General features: G+C 37.4%; 1 protein-coding gene across 1 annotated transcript in view; it reads left to right on the top strand.

Annotated features, from left to right (window-relative positions):
• CPNE8 (copine 8) overlaps positions 1-19420 on the top strand; it is a gene marked incomplete at its 5' end in the record, with an annotated part of 110655 nt that overhangs the window by 5508 nt on the left and 85727 nt on the right. Inside the window, 2 exons of the mRNA XM_082311147.1 lie at positions 6917-6957; positions 14540-14586. Coding sequence (XP_082167273.1) covers positions 6917-6957; positions 14540-14586 — 88 coding nt within the window. The remainder of the gene's footprint in view (positions 1-6916; positions 6958-14539; positions 14587-19420) is intronic.

Genomic DNA, 19420 nt, shown 5'->3' with positions numbered 1-19420 from the left:
AAAGAGCAAGTCTCAAGCAGATGTAACACACACTATATGCAGTAAATGTGGATGTAAAATGGAGGTGCAGACCAATGAAGCAAGAGCAAGATGTAAGAGTATGTTGGAAAAATAGCCCAGGTGGGGGTCTTCAGAGTGGGAAGGAAGACGCCATCATCATCCTCCTCCCTCTGAGACCACCTCCTCCACCCCTGCCACCACTGTGAACTCCATGATTCTCTGCAGACAGGACGTGGGACACTGATGGATGGCTCCCTGTAACACCTTCCCACAGCTGAAGCCAACAATCTTAGGCCTCAGAAGGGTGGTGTAAAGGAAAGCCTGATAGCAGGAAAAGGGCTAGGTACTAAGACGTGTGTAACAACTTTAAATATATTATTATGAAGGCTTTCTGTAGTAGTAGTATTTTCCTCATTTTCTTTCTTTCTCTGCCCATCTAAGCAGTGCCTCACCCACCAACACCCCTGCAACAGCTGAGAACGGATGAGGAGTATTACACTGATGGTATACGTTTGCTTTCTAAATGACTTCTTTGATGTATACCTTTCAAAGTGTTGTTTCAGAAAAAATGTGCAAAACCAATCTGTATGTTTTATATATTGTTATACATTAATGAAACACTGTATTAACTATACATTCCTAAAGAAATCAGATCTAAAATAGGACAGCATATCCATGGATTTGGGTGGGCTGGGTGAAAGTAGCTGGAGGAAAGGACTGGTGAGTTGACACTAGATTGAATAGGTCTTTCAACCACCAGCAATCCTTAGTGCCGTCCCCCAGGATATGTCACTAGTAGCTCAGAGGCAGAGACTGTTTACCTGCCCAGCCTTAGAAACATAAACGTAGATGGTTCATTGTGTTGGTTTCAAATAATAATTGGGTTGGTATTGAAGCAGAGTTCAACTCGTTTGTGATATTCCTGAATGGGCCTTTTTTATTTAAAATGGAACAGTCCAAGGTTGTGTTCAGGTCTGCTTCAGCTGCAAGAGTATCTTTTTGTAATTCAGTACTTCCTGCCTGTTTCCACAGAACTGCTGCAAAACTATTGCGATGTGTAAGTAAATAAACTTGGCAATTCCTTTGGATTTTTTTAACCCCCCGGAGTAATCAGCAGTTTTAATAGAGTTTTCATCCTAAAACTGTTTGCGTACATCTAGCCAGAGAAGACTTTCTGTGGGTTGTCATAAAACTCATGGAAGCACTGCTGGTCTAACCCTTCTCGTTGCTTCTCTTTTTCTTTTTCCCTTAAGAGAATGGCTTCTGAACCAGTATATGTTTAAATTGACAATGAAAGTTACTGGGAGGCTGAAAATTATTTCTTCATCATCTTGTGAACAAGAAGAGTCAATTACTTCTCCAAAGGTTATGAAGAGGTATTGTGGAGGTTTTCTTAAGCTTGCATAGCAGAGATATGTTTGCTTTCTTCCCAGTCCTTCTAGTGCCCCAAAGAGTGGAGACAATCTGAAGAGAAAGAAAGAGGTCGTCCTAATTGCCTTTTAGTCAGGAAAGCCACCATTTTCTCACCTGTGAACCTTTCCTAAAAGAACCAGTTATTTTGACAAGAAGATAAAATTCTGAGAAATTGTCTAATTTGCTTTTAGGTCCAGGGCATTTGAATCTAGAGATCTGGAGGCTAATAGCTTGCTTTTTATTGTGTTCTGACGGAATACAGAAGGAGAGAGAAGCTAGCACTACAACTGAAAAGTTGTTTGTGAAATTACTCTGCAAGAAGTCAAGTGGACTCTTCACTCAAGTAGGCTTTTTAGATCATACGTCATCTTACCTAGGACTGACCGTTGCAAGTCCAGTAATACCAGTTAAGGCTGAGGGACAGTGACTACTAAGATGTAATACAGTTACGTTACAACTAATAGTAGAATGGATACTATTCTGCACAGTAAAAAGTGAGGAGATGCTTCTTTTTTCATGATCTTCCTTGAAAAAGGCACATGGGCCCAGCATTAAGTGAGGGAAACAGAAATGCATTTGTTTAATGAACTGTTTAATGAAGTAGGGACAATTCCTCTTCGCATGGAGTGATACAAGTGTACCGTGAGAGAAGTAGTGTATGCTTATATGAGAATATAACATATTGAAAATGTATGTTTTCTAAAAATTAAAAATAATTTTGCGTGGGTAACTAACTTTTGTGTTTGCAAACTGCTGAGTGCTTTATTTCACAACCAAGGAATCTCTGCATGCACTTAAGTGTAATCTAAAGATGAAGAGAAACATAAAACCTTAGCACCCAGAGAGATTCTGATAAATTAATCTGAACTAAACCACATTTTTATCATTAAGAATTTCAGCGCTGTTGAAAGCAATGTATAAATAAGTCTTTTTCCAGTCATATGAACACAGTTGTTGGTTGGTTTCTTTTTTTTTTTTTTTTGAAACTAGAGAAATCGATTTTAAACTATTCAGTTCTATAGTTACTGTGGTCTGTTCTTCAGTGCAGAATTCTGTCATTTCTGAAGGGGGAACTGGATTTACTTCTGCTGAGCAGTTGGGCTTAACAAAGGGTTAAATTTAAACTAAAAAATTACAGAGCAGGAAGTTCATTAAAATAAAATCAAATTTGAAGCAAAGTATATGTGAACAAGGTGAGTAAATGTTACTTTTTAATGTAGGTCTGTCTTTGCCAACATACATGTAATGCATAGAATACATGAGATTGTACAAAGCAACATAGACTGTAATGATTTCTGTTTAGCTACCACTGCTAACTAGATCAGTGAATCTTAAAGTATCTGATTTATACATCTGAGATGTTTTTACATTAAACATAGTACAAAAGACCTGACATTAGGAAACATTTCTTTACCGAGAGGGTGATCAAACACTGGAACAGGCTTCCTAGAGAGGTGGTCGATGCCCCAAGCCTGTCAGTCTTTAAGAGGCATTTGGACAATGCCCTTCATAACATGCTTTAACTTTTGGTCAGCCCTGAAGTGGTCAAGCAGTTGGACTAGAAGGTGGTTGTAGGTCTCTTGCAACTGAAATATTCTGTTCTATTCTAAAACAATTTTTGAAGCAAAGCACTGGGCAGAAGCTGTTATTTTGACAAATCTTTATTGAGTTCATGAAACTGTGTGAACCAAGTGATTCTGCAAGGCATAGCTAAATATCTTTTAACTTTTCTTATTTACTGATTACTTCCTCCCCCCCACCCCGGGGAAACTGCTCTCATTATACAGAAAAATAAATCTTTGTCCCAGCATTTCTGATCTGTCTTGTGCTTTCCAATTTAGACTAAGTAGGTGTTATTGCCGTGGCTCCTATTTGTTTTTTTCCCTTAGTCATCTATGCTATTGCAACCATTTTGGAAGGTCCACTCCAGAACAGGCAGGTGCAGAATGAATTCCTTCAGGATCTGTGATGGTACAATAATGCTTTCTGCACTGACGTTCCTAGACTTCTTTGCTGTAGGTATTTGATGTGCATGTTTCTCCAGGTAAAAGCATATGTCTCCTTTATTTTTTTTTTTTTTTTCCCTTCCTCATAATTGATAGCAATTCCTTCTCTTTTCTTGTTGCATTCTTTATCTGAAAAGCTTAATATGCATAGAAAAAATATACTCACCGTGTTCAGTCAAAATAGGAATCTGTTTCTCTTGATACTTTGATTAGGAGGAAGAAACAGAAGTTTCAGATATTTCTGGTTTCTGAGTTTGTGAGCTTTCCTAAGAGTGTTTCCTGAGACAAAATAGCGTACTACCAAAGAGAATGCGTTTCTCAGCAAAAAGGGAAAGAAATACACTCTGTATCACCCAGCTGTACAGAAAGTGCCATGGACTATTAAGGGGATAAAGACTACATAAAGTTCCAGAAATACATCCAGTCTTCTTTCTGCTTTCACATTTAGCATTTCTTTTGGTTGTAGATTGTCCTATGCTTATGTGCCATGCGGTTTTAATATATTTAATGGAGCATTTTGATTGTTTTTCCCCTAAAATGAAAATGCACAAATGAAAGTGAGCAGCTTCTTGAGCTGTTAGGTGATTTAGTGGGCATATCAGACTTTTTTTTGTGTGTGTGTTATTTGCACTAGTCTTTAAGTTCCTTCTGAAACTGCCTGCATTGCTTGAACAGCTTGCTAAGTTCTTATGTTATTATTTTGTGGCTTATTAATGATTTGGAAGATCAGGCATGTCTGCAAACTTTGCTGAAGACATTGTTTATTTATGGTAAAATGTATGAAGGGGCGAATTGAGGATATTACAAGCTGTATCAGTTCAAAACTGTGTGAATTAATGACATTTACTGACCTGAATTACAATGTTAAACTTTGGTATCTCAACCCTTACAATCCTTTCAGGGATACTGTCTGTGTAGAAATGTTCTTAATTCAAGAAGTCCCTGAGCAGCAAATGGTTGGCGACCAGGAACATTCTCAGGAAGTATTACTGATCATAGGTGTTATAATAGTATAATTATAAGTATTCTTGCCTTGTTCTTACGCTTTTCCCATGGTAGCTACCTTTTGCCACTGCTGGAATAATTGGGATAGACTGAGCTTTACAGTACCTGTTATGGCCAGTCTTTATGTTCTTATGTATATGGGAAAATAGAGGAAGAAAAACTGAAACTTAAAAAGGAACAAAATAAGAGTAGAAAATACTTTAAAAACTCAAAGCATCTTAGCTCAGTGTAAGAGTCATTAAAATGGTTTAATCTTAATCTGCAGTCACAAACACTAACATGCCAATTATAAGGTCATTCTATAGTATTTATGCAGAAAAATTAAAATTGCTTGGAATCCTAATGGTGAGCATGAGAAGCCTATCCCAAAACATAATGTACTATTTCTTTGATATAACCCTAATTCTAGGTTTTTATAGCAATTCATTTGGGGATAATAAAACCAATTCTAGTTACCATGAATTATTGGCATATCTATGTATGTATAATTAAAGAGGAATAGGGGGCAATTTTCATTTTGGATTGGCAATTCTGATATTGCAGAACTTACTGTACTGTCTTTTAAAGCAGTTTGCAGTGGTCATCGTCAAATACAGACTTGGAATCGCTGATTTTCCTGGGTTTGTTAGTATTTCAATTTATATTTGCACATTTTTGGTTAAGATGGAATGCAGTCTCTTTGAGTATAATTAAATGCATATATAAAAATCCCACTTCTGAATGGATTAGAGAAGTTTTGAAGAAGTAGCATGTGCAGACTTCAGGTTCATTCACAAATACTAATTTTAATCCTAGTGCCTACTTTGGATGAAGTAAATAAAACAGATGCGCCCAACATTCTTTTAAAGCCATCTTCTGTTCTTATTGCTTGTTCTGAAACGTGGACTTGGCAGTACCTAAGATGGGAATACAGTATGTTTTCCTTGTTGAAGTCTGAGTCGACCGCTTAGAACACCTGTATTGAACAACATATTAATACACTTTTCAGCACTCCTCCGTAGCACAAAAATAATGTGATTTAGATCTGAATGAAAGTAATAAATGGTGACCTTTTGAAGAGGCTGTACTAATTATTAAAAATAATAAGCTGTAAGGGATGTAAACTGGTTATTTAATCCTTCCTCTTGCTCCAGGGTAGGATCAAAGAACTCATTAGGACTTGCAGCTACCTAATGTTCTTAAAGACCTTCAGTGGTGGAGATTTCACATCATGTCTGGACACCTTTAACAATGAAAGATGGTAAAACAATGGAATAAAGTTCAACTTCTGTGCCTGCAGTGCAGAAGATTCAACTTAGGGTTAAACCTGTTCCTACTTGCTCTGTTTACATGGAGATCAGCTTCAATTTGCAGCAGTGTTTTCCTCATAGATTATATAGACTTCTGATTATTTCTGCTTGCACTGGACTCTGGTGGCTCTGTGTCTGCCTTAGATTGCAAGAAATTGGAGTGCCCAAAACGTTATTGCTTGAATTGAGTGTTTACCAGTATTATGAAGACCAGACAATTACTCTAAAGTGGCGTTTTTGTTTATGTATTACAGTATGCCTTTTTCCCAGAGGCAAAAGATTCCTGACTTGCATTCAATTTGTGGTCTACTGTGATGTCCAGAACCATTTTTAACATAACTGCTGTATATCCAGCTTATATGAAGCTATGCTGCATTTTTGCTGTTGATTAAGTTTAATACCTAACTTTACCTGCTTAAGTTTAATAGCTCTTTCTTGTCCCTGTTCAATGGCATCCTGTTTTCAGACCATTTTTCTAGTTTGTCAAGATAATTTAATTTTTTTTTTTTAATTTCTGAATGACGAAATGTTGGTAACTATTCTGAGTGGTTTTCTGGTCAGTCCTGCTTCTCTAGACTTAGTGTTAATTTGAGTCTCCTCATCTGTGTATGATTCTCCATGGCTGAAGTGTGGCTACGATACTGGGACTGCATTGTGTAACAAAGAAATTAGTTCTTCCTACTTTTTCCTAGGTATTTTGTAGATAATTAGAAAATTCCTATTTTTGGTGTATGTCCTGTGTGTGCTTTAGTTCTCTTTACCTTACTCATTCATGACAGATTCTTACAGATATTTGCTGATGGCTCGAGATCTCATAGCCATTCTTTTAAGTAAAGTCTAAAGTTTTTGGGTTCAACTAGCATGTTAATCTCTGGTAGAAGTTTGTGATTTAAAGGTATTTCTGTTCCTGATGTCCAATATATATATTTAATGTGCTTGTTGTGGATTGCTTTTCACTTCATGGTGTTGGAGTATATGAGCCACCGTTTGCTCAAATCCAAAATGTATAATAAAATGAAATATAAGAAGGCTCAAGTGTTAGTGCTGACTGACTTCAAGTAAATCTTACATATTAGGAGGACAGAAAACTAAGCTGACCCTCGATCAAAATTGTTAAAAACATTTGTGCATTTATATCTGATTTGTATCTTTCACCATTTTTTATAAATAAGATTATTTTTATCTCTTTTTTTTTTTTAACAGAAATCTTTTGGACAGAGATACATTTTCTAAATCTGATCCGAGTAAGTATATAGTGTTTTATTGTTTCTTCTCATCATGTACTCCAAATGTGTAAACACTGGATTAAAAATTAGGTGGGTCATTTTCTTCAGTGTCAGTTAGGTTTACATTGTCTTTGTGAAAATTATTTGAAGTAATTGTTACACTTAAATAAGTTACACTCATAGTTTCTGTTATATGAACTGGAATTTTAAAGACCCTGTATTCGATATTGCTTTCCTGAGCTACATGGTCCCTTATTTAGCAGTCAACTTACTTTTTCCTAAAATTAATAAATGCAGAAAAGCATTTCTTCTTTTTTTTTTTTTTTTTAGTATCTGTTGTTCTAGATCTCTTTCAACGCTAGTAAGCAAACTTATAAATAAACTAGAAGCACTTGTTGCTGCTAGTACATAGTGTCCACTAATCTTAGAGTCAAACGCTGAAAAATAAAATTAAGTTAATTCGTCTCTGGGAAACACAACCTTTCCTGATCAAAAAATAGTATGATGGTTTATGAATTAATGTTTTCAGATATGTAGGATAGTGACACCCATTTTCCCCTTAAGTTTTATTAATGCATGACTGGATCCCAAAAAACTCTCATGTCTATGAATTTATATACTATGGGACTTTTGATTTAAGATCATGACTATCTTCCTGTATCACACACTTTATAAAAACTTTATTAAAGAACTGAGGCCACAAAAGATTTCCTTTTTTTCTGACAATGTTTAATCACAGTACTTCTATAGTGTTAATTGACTAGTCCTTAGATTATGGTGTCTTGGGTCATGTTGTCTCCCCTACAACTCTCTATATCTTCTTATCTGTAAGTTTGTTTTCTTTTTTTAAGCCTGGGCTTTTCTTCCTTAGAATACCATGTATTGTGCTTACTGACATTGGAAATCACCCGAGACGCGTGTACTTCTGTCAAGTGTCTGGACATGTAACCGTGTCCTGATGGGATACACGGAGTCATGTGACAGTATGAAACATTTGAGTACTTCCGTGAGAGTATGTTTGTCTGTTCTCAAAAGTTTCTTGAGAGAGATTTCACAATAGACTTTTGATGGGAAAAGCTTCTGCTTCTGGGGAAAAGCTGCATTAAGTTAGGAGTACCTTTGACATTCCTGACTTGGAAAACTTTTTTTTTTTTTTTTAAAAAAGGCAACATAGACAATACCATGCCTCTGGTGTAGGGAGATCATGCAGAAACAGAATTGAGTGTCTTGCATATTAATAACTGTTTTTAAGTTGGTTAATGAAACCTCAGTTGTCTAGGTTAAGCAATTTTGAAGAGTGGTCAGTGACCTATTGCCCCTGATAGATTGAATTCAGAGATCTCTATTGAATCAAGGTGCCTTTTAACAAAAGTGATGATGTGTCTAGTTTTTAAGCTCAAATATTATTAGGGACAAGTGCTTCAAGTTTTTATCAGACAGGGAACTGTATTAGGCATAAATTGCAGGGTTTGAGTAGCAGGGGACTGCAGTGTGACCTGTGTGGGAGGAGGCCATGGACCACCCTGTGACTGTCACAGCTGGTTCCAGTCAGCTCCGAAAGCCATGTGAGTAACCATTGCCTGCCAGAACTTCTGCCTGTCAGGGGAGCACGCAGTGCCCCTACCCAAACGTATTTTAGAAAAAAAGCGGCAGCAACTAGGAGCTAGAGACACAGCTGCTGAAGATAACTACTGGAGCCACACTGCTGAAGATATGCTGCTGGAGATGCATTCTTGAAAGGAGACACTCCATGCAAAAGACGGGGCATCTCTAAAGGGTCTGTGGGCAACCCAAGCTGGGGCAGGTGGGCAAACCCAAGTGATTCTGGCTGGTGAGTGACCCATGCTGGGTAAGGGGCACAAGGAAACAGAGTGGCAGGAAAACCTGAAGAAATCTTAATATCTATCTTTAAAATATTTCTGAGAAGTAAACTGGTGGTATTTTTTATAGATTCAAAGTATATGGAAATATTTTTTAAAGTGTCATCACCTTGTCTATCAATTCAAAACATACTGCTTTCTTGTTTCTGGTAAATAGCTTATTTAAAGCACTCAAATTGGTGGTGTGCTTTAGAGGTCTGGTCTGAAGTTGTGAGTACTCAGTTACACCGCCAATCAGGCCTATCTGTCACAGGTTAGCAGTACAAAAACATGGAATACAGTAATACTGTCCTTGGTGAAGAGAGAAGGGGGAAACTGTTGGCTCTGGAAGTGCTCATCCTGTATTTGCACTCAAGAAATTACTTGGCAAAGCAGCTTTGATTGTGGGTACTCTCCAAACAATGTACATTTAGTTTTATTATTCTGCAGGTGTTTTTATTAGCCAATTTAATTTGTTTGCTCCTAGTGTCCTTTAGTTGAGTACAGAGATATGGCTCTGCTGTAAAAGTGAAAGGGGTAAGGGTGTAGTATAAAAAGTTCTATTCTTTTCTGTAGTTGGAAGTACAGCAGGATAACTTTCCTCAGTGTCTGTTTGCTTGGACAAAGGCCATTCTTAGGCTGGTCTGTGTACAGTAATTTTACCCTGTTAGCTAAAAAATGTGTCAAAACCAGCATAATACCACTTTCACAAGATCCACTTTTAGACCCATTGGATTTGCAACCATTAGATCTCATACAAGGTAGAACCACGTAGAGTCACTCTGTATGTTGAGGTGTCATTGGATTTGACTAGGCTAATTCTAATATGCTTTTCAAACTCCAGTGCAGTTATCTAGGGATCATACTGATAGTGAAAATCTGATTTTAGCCTCTTGGTCTTTTTCTCAGAGAGGGACACACATGAATATAGTTGACTCCCATGTCCACATAAATGGCCTTCTCCTGAAATTAAAAAGGAACTTGTGATTTCTCCAGTTCTCTTACAAGATTTTCTTAGCCTTTTTTTGATACTGTAATTGCTATTCAGTATTTATTCCAATTCCAACCACTTCCCTGCAATCTAGAATATTTGTGCCAAGAGGAAGCTGGCACTTTGCCTCCCTTGAGGCAAGTTACAGAAATAATTTAGAGATACTAGATATAGATGGGACAGACTTGGATAGCCCTTGTTCATGAAGTATTGTAAACAATATTGAAGTCTCTTACTGACAGTGCTTTCTCCTCAGTGGTGTCAAAGGAAGTCATATATATTGATTTACTGTAGCATTTGAACCATTCTGTTCTTCCAGTTTGGAGATCATTTTTTCTAGGAATACTTTTGAGAAAACTTTTTTTTTTTTTAATTTTCTTGGAGAGAATGAGCTAAAGCAGTGCTTCCCTGATGAGGCAGGGATAAGACCTGCAAAAGAGATACAGATTAACGAATTTGGCATGTTTCTTCTAATGACAGGTGCAATCTTTTTCTTCCCATGCACTGGCTAGCCAAACTGAGCCACTGTGCAGCTGTGGTAGCAGCACAATGGTCAGGATGGAATGTCCTCTTCTCGTGGCGCCCTGTGACTCCTGAGTATGATAATAGAAAGAGGGAAGAGGTAAAAACTCTTCCCCTAGAGGATCTCCCCTTGGAAGATAGTAACAACGAGAAGAATCTCATGACAGTTGGGACAGAAAGACCTTCAGGAAGCTCTGCCTAGAAGGTATAGAATCTGGTCAGTGAAGAGTAATGAGGAGCCCCTACTAGAACTGGGTGCAGGATCGTGGAAAGATTTAGGTAGCATGGGGAAAAGGCTGACTTTATTGTGGCCAAGACTTTCTTGAAAGGGAATAGATGTGTTATGTTTGGGAAAACTGAGGTGCGCAGGTTGGATGTAACAGTAGTTGCCAGGCTAAAGGATGAGCATATATGCACTGAATAGGAAAGGACCAAATTAGGGTAAGGGAGGCCCAAACTATCTGGGGAAAAAAGAAAGTGCAGACTACAATATTTTGGGAACTGAATCTACAACTGAGTGAAAACTGTTGACACTTCCACTTCGTTGCAAGCTTTCATTAAATTTACCTTGAATTTGACACTGTGGTATCAGTGTCCAGAGTTAAAAATTACTAAATGTTAATATTTCTGACTATAGGTATGGATGTATCTTCCCTTGGAAGAGCTCATATGGCAAAGCCTTCCAAAAGGGTTTCTCAGGCAACTTCCTTGTGAGAGTATGTTACTCTTCATCAATGGACTGCTCTGAACTTCTTCATTGCTCCCTCAATTTTCCAGATTACAAGAGAACTGGTTGTTCAGCTCCATCTTAGGATGTGGCTGCATGATATGTTGGCTTTTGAAACTTAAGGATTTCCTGTTTATCCCACTTTGTTCTTTCCCCTCCCACATGATAATGCTATTAACTATTTTCTGCTCAAAAAAAAAAAAAAAAAATTGGTTGCTTCATGAAGCCTTAGCCTGGTTTGGGTGGTTCAAGTGCTTTAGATCAACTTCGACATATTTATCTGCATTTCTCCAGTTGGATATGACTTTGAAGAAGTTTTTGAAGGATTATTGTAATTAGTATGATATTAGGGTCTTTATAAAACCGTGTCTCTGAGAGCCTTTAAGGGTAGTGAATCTTAGCACTGATGGAGACCAGCATCATGGATGGTTTCCTGAAAATTTCTGGGGTGAGTTTTAGAGGAAAGATAGAAGAAGTTTTTAAATTATTCTAAATTTGCAAAGTATTTATCAGAAAGTCTGGAATGTATGTCTTTTCTATAGCTTTCATTAGGACTGACTTTTTGTTTTAAATATCAGTTTGAGATGCACATGTATGTATCACTGTCAAGCTTGCACCTTGCACTAAATAAAATAAATATTACGTGAGATGATTATTAGTTTATATCTTCATTATATTTAAATTATCTTCAATATATTTAAAGTACCTGCCACATCTGCAACCTCGATAAATAGCAGAAAATTGGTAGTCATACTACAAATACTTAGCTCTTTTCTCCTCATTTAAGGTTTTATATAAATGATTCTTAAACTAGAGAGGTTGTCTCACTCCTGGGATATACACTGGGGAGCCACTGGGAGTGGAGGGGAATAGAAGTCTACTAATGCCTCAGCAATGAAAAGGTGAGAATGATAGCATTGCTTGCTGTAAGTCCTCCAAAGATAAAAATCCCAAATGATAGTAAACTTGACTACAAACAAACTGAATTTGGAAACTGGGATTCTAAGAGACAGACAGGTGTGAGCAGCCTTCCAAAAACTAGGAATAAAGTAAGAGACTGAATCAGTTTTAAGGTGGAGCTTTACACCTGTTTTTTAACCCTTCTATGTTGTGTGACTCCCATCTCATCAACCATAGTAGGAGACTAAAATTATCCTACGGTAATCTTTTCTTAGTGTTTTTGTTCATAGCCGTTCTTTTATTTGGCTTCATAAACTAGGGAGATAAGGTAGTACCAGAACGTTTCTTTTCTGAAAATTTGATGGTAGTGGATGTTTTATGGTTGTATTGTTGCTTTCTTCTCCTCAATATTAAATCTCTCATTTTTTAATATTCTTTTTGTTCCACAGCTGCGATGCACAATTGATACTTGATTTACTGTATTAACACTAATACACAAGGCAGGATGTAGTACAAAAAATAAAGCAGCAAATCAGTGGTGAAAATGATTATGTTTAAGAAAAATCTGGACAATACAAATATCTGAATAGCAAAAGTGCGCATTATCTGTAAAGAGTGTCTTTTCCTCTAAATGAATTTCAGTTCTATTCTCAACTGGGGTTACAGGTATGAGAAATTTTTAATTGAAAACTTAGATGTAAGCTCTTGGCAAAATGGACAAAATCCACAGTTGTATCTATCTGCTTTTGAAATTAGTAAGACATTTGCATTCTTGGAAACCACTACTGAAAATTGGAAAATATTCATTATTGCAGAACTGGTAACATTAGTTTAAAAAAGAGTTTCCAATGGGGAAAGTGAAAGGAATGTTTGTGAGAGCCTACCTGATTTAATGTTAGCAGGAGGGGTATTTCCAGAGAATATTTTTTTGCTTGTTTTTATCTATGGAAACTTCCTTTGACAACATTTCCTTCTTCTCCCAGGGTTACCTTGGCACAGATCTTACTAGATGCAAAGGTTAGTCAGAAGTTCAGTAACCTTCAGACACTGCTGTAGCTGATTTCATAGCTTCAATTTCACTCTGTTTTCTCACATTTTCCCATTTAACTTCATTCTTCATGTAATATAGCTCAGCAATCTACTCCAAAGAGTGCTGTAAAAATAGGCTTGTTGGTTTGGATTCATTCTACTGTAAGCAGGAACCACAGCTAGGCGCATGATTGCCCAAGTTTTCATTTAGAATAAATGGAGAAAGACAGACAACTCCGGAGAATGATTTTGAAATTTTTTGTAAAAGCTTTTTTTCTTCTACAAGACATCTTATTTGGAAAAAAAAAAAAAAAAAAAAAAAAGTTGAATTGTGTTAACTTCTGTGTCAAGCTAAAATATTGAACTTGCTTTTTTCTGTTCTTCCTCTTATTTGTTACTGCCTAATGTTTGGGGTTTTTGTGTGTGTGTGTGTGTGTGTCTAGCAAATACCTTTCAAGTAAGAAGAAAATGTAGTTTGAAGCTTGACTTCATTTCTGCTTTGGTCAGTTGAGGATTCTGACTTCATTGAGAACAAAACCAGGCTTCCAGCTTTATTGTTAAAGGCTGCAACCCAAAACAATATTATTTTTAACCTTCTGCTGAAAAATAATGATTGGCACAGGAGAAGAATTTGTCAGGAAAAAAGTGTTCAAATATCTGTATTTCTATTGTTTAGAAAAGGGTTGTAGTGGAGTTTCAGGTAAAAATTGCTTTATGGTTGTTAGCTGCAACTAGTTCAACACTGTAGAAAATAATATAGCGCTCCTTCAGTGCAAATGATTTGTACTTATAAGAGTGTTTAAAAGACCTGATTGTAATCACTGTACTTCTGTCAGCAGTCCCTGTGACAGAAGCTGCAGATTAATGTGTAATGGGTTCTGTGCTGGAAAAACAGATCTGTAAGGAGAGTGACACCTGTGGGATTACACTGCTTGGTCTCTCAAAAACAGCTTAGGTTGACAAACTTCATTGAATCCACTTATTATTAGGTTTTAGTTAAAAAAAAAAAAAAAAAAAGGATGCATATGCAAGATGCATATATATATATATGCATATATATAATGCATATGTATAAAAAATTTGAAGCAAAATTAAGGAAGAAAACCTGAGAAGTTGTTTTTTTCCTTTTCCCACTTCTGTTTATTTATATTCCCCTGTCTCTTTTTCCAGTAGAGTCCTCATTTGTTTTTATTTTAGTTCTCTCATCTCTTGAAGGAAGCATGATTTAGGGTAATTATGCATTAGATTAACTAGGATAGCCAGACCATCCACATTTAATGAAGACCTGCTTTTATCCAATTTTACTGCTGAGGGTTGTCAAGTGATTTGCTGGAGGTCAGGCATAAGTGTTGCCTCCCATTAGAACCACCCTATTTATTAACTCATTGCTGCAACAGCTAGACCATATTGTGGCTGATCTGGTTAGGGATACTGAAAACCGAGGGGAAACATTTTACTATTTGATTGTCCTAGTTACTAATCTCAACAGCACAACAGACTACAAAATTGGTTCACTTAAGTTAAGAATATGTTAAGTTCTGAAAATGACCAAACATTTTTTTCTTTTCACAGTCTGTGTTTTGTACACACAAGCCATTGGAAACAAAGAATGGAGAGAGGTAAGATACATTTTCATAGATATGTAAACTTTTTGAGTATACTTAAAGCTGGTCATTTGCCCTAGCAGTAAAGGGCATGTCATAGCCTCTTGAATGCTATGCTAAACGATGGGAGTCCTATGTTCCAGTAAACACTTAAAAGCTAGTCACGTTAATCTCAATTTCGATATCTGTATTGCGTATTTCCATTAAAAGTGAAAACAAAATTAGAGAAAATACATGAGTTTCTTGTTTTACAGTCTCCCTGAGATAAATGAAATCAAACTTAGCTATCAATCTGGACAAGGTTTGTGGATGTCAAGAGAGGAAGACAAACAGTACAAGATCTGTGGAAGGATTCAACTGTGGTGATGGTCAGTGTCAGCAAAACTAGCCTGTAGTTATGGTAGAGATCTACTTTTCCTGTGTAGTGTTTGGGAGAAGTTAGGTGCTGCTGAATAGAGTATACACCAGGCAACAACGGAGGGAGCGTATTATGCATAGGTTGGACCATGTCTTCTTAACCTATCAGCGTAAACAGTGGAGAGATATGTCTTAAGAAACTAAATCAAGTATCTCTAAATTGGGTATCTACAGCAGATCAACATTTATAGCCTGGAACTGTCTCCCTGTACTTAATCATCTAATTTTTCTCCTTTTATGTTATTCTTTGATAGAGTTGACAGTGTCGGGGGAAGGGTGGTCATCTTTCCTTTCTACTGATACAATGCGCTCTTTAGCTGCCTTACAGAGAGGATTGATGGAACTGTTTTTCACTGTAGGTGGGCCGCGGTGTGGCCATGCATTCTAAGAACAGAGCCAAGAGAAGAATGAACTATCGTACTGTTTTTCCCTGTAAAAGAGAGGAAGTCTGATGTTCTTGTTTTGAGAACTGATATTTTATGTGATTATTACTATGTAAAAATTCCAGTGGAGGGGCCAGGGGCACAGAAACCAGACCTCTTCCCTTATATTTGGTGTCCCTGCCAGTTGTCTGGAGAAACGTATTTTCTGCTTTGCTGAAACGTGGTGGATGTGAGTTTCAGTCTTGTCAGGGTGAGAGAATTGAATTTGTCTCCTGCTTGGAGAACTGAATTTGTCTCCTGCTCATATAACTGGGCAATACATGAAACATTGTACCTATTTCATTTGTAGTTTTTAGTTCAATTGCTCCTCTCTGTTCTGAACTGTGTGCTAGACATCCTCGCAGAACATCTACTGGATCACATTCCTCTGATTTGTGTGAAGAAATGTCAGTTTGAGGACCCTAATGGGAAAGCATTCAGGTGACTAGGTGGCTTGGCGCATTTTGGTAGTCAAGCCTAGATCATCACCAAAGCATTTGGGTCCTTTTCTGGTCTGGGGTTAAGAGGATTTTGTCAGAAATTCTAGCTTATTGTTTTCTAAGGTTCATATGTAATTTTGTGCATTTTTCATACTTCTGTGGTGTAACTGTTAAAATAACTATTAACCATTTTTAATATCATAATTGTCCTGATAGTAAAATTATAACATTATCAGCTTACTTAGAAAAGTTCCATGTGCTCGTTTTGAGGTGATTTAGGAGATTGTTGATGGAAAGATTCCATCCGCTGTCTATTTTAACAGATCCAAGTTTGTAGTGGTCGAAGTGTGTCACCACCTTATCGCTTTGTATTGTCTTGTGCCATTTTATCTCCTTGACCAAAGCAAAAACAGCTGAACAGGGCAGTGTGCAACGTTATTGCTTGTATTGCATCTTCACACTGATTAAAGAGTATCTTGGCTAGGTGATGCAGTTTGGCATGTGGTTATGGTATCATATGCCAGTTTAGTAACTACAGGGGTTAAAACAGACTTTTGACATGGCAGTTGCTAGAAAATCTTACGTGTTTTTTTTTCTTTTAAGACATAATTATCTCTATCTTGTCTATCAGGAGAAGGTCTAGGTATAGGTATTTACAACTCAGTTGACTGTTTAAACTATTTATAGTTAATGGGAAAAGATAACATCCTGAGGGCAGTTCATCAGACCTAATTTAGATGTCCGCATTAGATCAGATGAATCATTCTTTAGAAATGCCTCCAAGTGATGATCAAAGGCCTACCCTTTTGACTATGTCAGATGTAGAGTTCGGTGAGTAGAATCCCATTCCTCGTAGCTGTTATGACAGTCAAAATTCAGAGGTTGGCATGATAGAGGGGCTGAGTCAGGATTGCATTTTATATGTTGTGGTGTATTATATTTATACCAGTGGTAAAAAATAAGGTGGCAGGTAGAAGATTAGTTGATACGTACACTAGATGGGTGATCTCATATCTTTATTTTTGTGCTTTTTCTTCATACAGTGGTGAATGCACTGATACTGTGTTTTTCAGTAAAATTCTGTATATGTGTCCATTTTGTTGCATTTAAACACTTTTTTAATATTTTACTAGCTTGTAGAGGTGGAAGTCACCTGGAACTGTTTGGAGAAGACAAAACTGAGGCAAATAATAAGCCCCTGATGATATGCGTAAACATTAAAGAATGGTGTTCAGTCATGACAACATACTTTACCTTGTTTCTGTTCCATATCCTTTTATGCATAGTTCTCTTCCTTCTTTTGCCTAATTACTTTCTTTTCAACACTACAGAAAATGCTTGGGGATCATAAACACAGTAAATCATTTCATAATCTCCATAATTTCCCTGCAATCTATTCTAGCAGTGTGCTTTTTTCCCTCTTCAGCTAAGCTATTCAGATGGATTCAATACAATAGTTAAATCAAACCCTGCATTTAATGAAGGGTAGATGTTTTCTGGGCACAAATTCCTGGTTGCCTGTGGTAGAGATTCCAGTGTTTTTACCCAGTGGTATTCTTGCACACCAAATCCTCGGCAAAGAATTAAAATGTTTTGTTCTCAATTTAATAGGGTGTTGTTTTTCAAAACAGTTTCCCTGTTTTCACTTACAGTGTGATCATCAGGTATTTCAATTAATGTAATCAGCAACACATGCATCATCAGAATCTGAGCTTTGGTTTTAAAATAGTTACGTCCCCTTACTTTGTGAGGACACATTTGAAATACGGCTAAGTATAACTTACTGTTATCTACAGAAGCCTTAAATAATATATTGAAAGAATCTGAATTGCTTCATTTCAAAGAGGGTGTTAATTCTGAAAACAAGAGGGAGCACTTCAAAGGTGAATGTTAAATAAATAATAGACATTGTAAAATACCCAACCAACTGCGGTTTTACTGGTAATATCCACCAATGGTAAGTGTTAAGAAACTGCCTATGGAGTGAGGCTCTGAGCCTCTGGTCCATCTACTGTAATGATGCATTGGATGCAAATTAAATTTGTATACCTGTCTGGAAGTCTATTCTCTCACTGGTCCTCATCATGCTGATTTCCAGCTTCATGAGCAGCCAAATGTTACTTTATATCCTCAGTAAATTTCCATTGTGTCTTCTAAAATTGTTCATCGTTTCCCATTCTTCAGGCCTTCCTGTTAATTAATTCTGCTCACCTTTTTTTTTAATCTGGAGTAGATATGCTGGAGACAAGAAAAGGCATCTTTTTTGATTGAGTCATCAAATTGAGAGAGAAGGCAGTTAGGCAAGGTTGTAGTGGAATCCCAGGATAGCAAATGTGACCAGTTTGTAAGGAAATTAAAAAATGCTGTCATGAGCTGTACCTAGTCCCTATACTGTACAGTTTATCAACAGAAATACTTCTCCCTTTATGTGCTCACATTGCTTATTCAGCCATCCTAACTTCTGTATTAAGTTAGCTGTTACTTTTTTTCCACATGTGGATATAGTGTTTCATTCATCCATATCGAATTTCATCTGCCATTTTATTGTCCGACCACTCAGTATTGAATAATGTTGTTCTGCCAAGTCTTCATAGTTGCCTTGTGTGTGTATATATATATATATATATATATATATCTCTCCTGTTCAATTCTGTAAAAATCTATTTGTTTTGTAACTTTATCTTTTTAGTCCCTGCTCCAGATTGTTCAGGCGTGTATGGTACTGCATGAGTCTATCCATGGACATCCATGTCTATGGGAACTTGTTGAGATCTTGCAGGGAGTTTTCATCCAGCAAATTGACTGCTTATTCTTATGTTTTCTTTTCTATCTACTAATAAATCAGTAAATTATTGTAATAATAAAAATAATGAATTAGTAAATAATAATTAATAATAATTAACTTATGACATTAATTGACCTCCGAGAGGTGGATATCCTCCCCTTCTATCATGACATATTAGATAATGGTGTTCCCCAGGGCTCAGTATTGGGGCCAGTTCTGTTTAATATCTTTATCAACGATCTGGGCGAGGGGATTGAGTGCACCCTCAGTAAGTTTGCAGACGGCACCAAGTTGGGCGGGAGTGTTGATCTGCTGGAGGGTAGGAAGGGTCTACAGAGGGACCTGGCCAGGCTGGATCAACGGGCCGAGGCCAACTGTGTGAGGTTCACCAAGGCTCAGTGCTGGGTCCTGCAGTTGGGTCACAACAACCCCATGCAACACTACAGGCTGGGGGAGGAGTGGCTGGAGAGCTGTCTGGCAGAAAAGGACCTGGGGGTGTTGGTTGACAGCCAGCTGAATATGAGCTGTCAGTTTGCCCAGGTGGCCAAGAAGGCCAATAGCATCCCGGCTTGTATCAGGAGTAGTGTGGCCAGCAGGACCAGGGGAGTGATCTTCCCTTGTACTCAGCACTGGTGAGGCTGCACCTCGAACACTGTGTTTAGTTTTGGGCCCCTCACTACAAGAAGGACATTGAGGTGGTGGAGCGTGTCCAGAGAAGGGCAATGAAGCTGGTGAAGGGTCTAGAGCACAAGTGCTGTTGAGGAGAGGCTGAGGGAGCTGGGGTT

This window comes from Platalea leucorodia (genome assembly GCF_965183815.1).
Source record: "Platalea leucorodia genome assembly, chromosome: 4".
Taxonomy (NCBI): Eukaryota; Metazoa; Chordata; class Aves; order Pelecaniformes; family Threskiornithidae; genus Platalea; species Platalea leucorodia.
The sequence above is the reverse complement of the archived record's forward strand: the minus strand, read 5'-3'. Positions and strand labels throughout refer to the sequence as shown.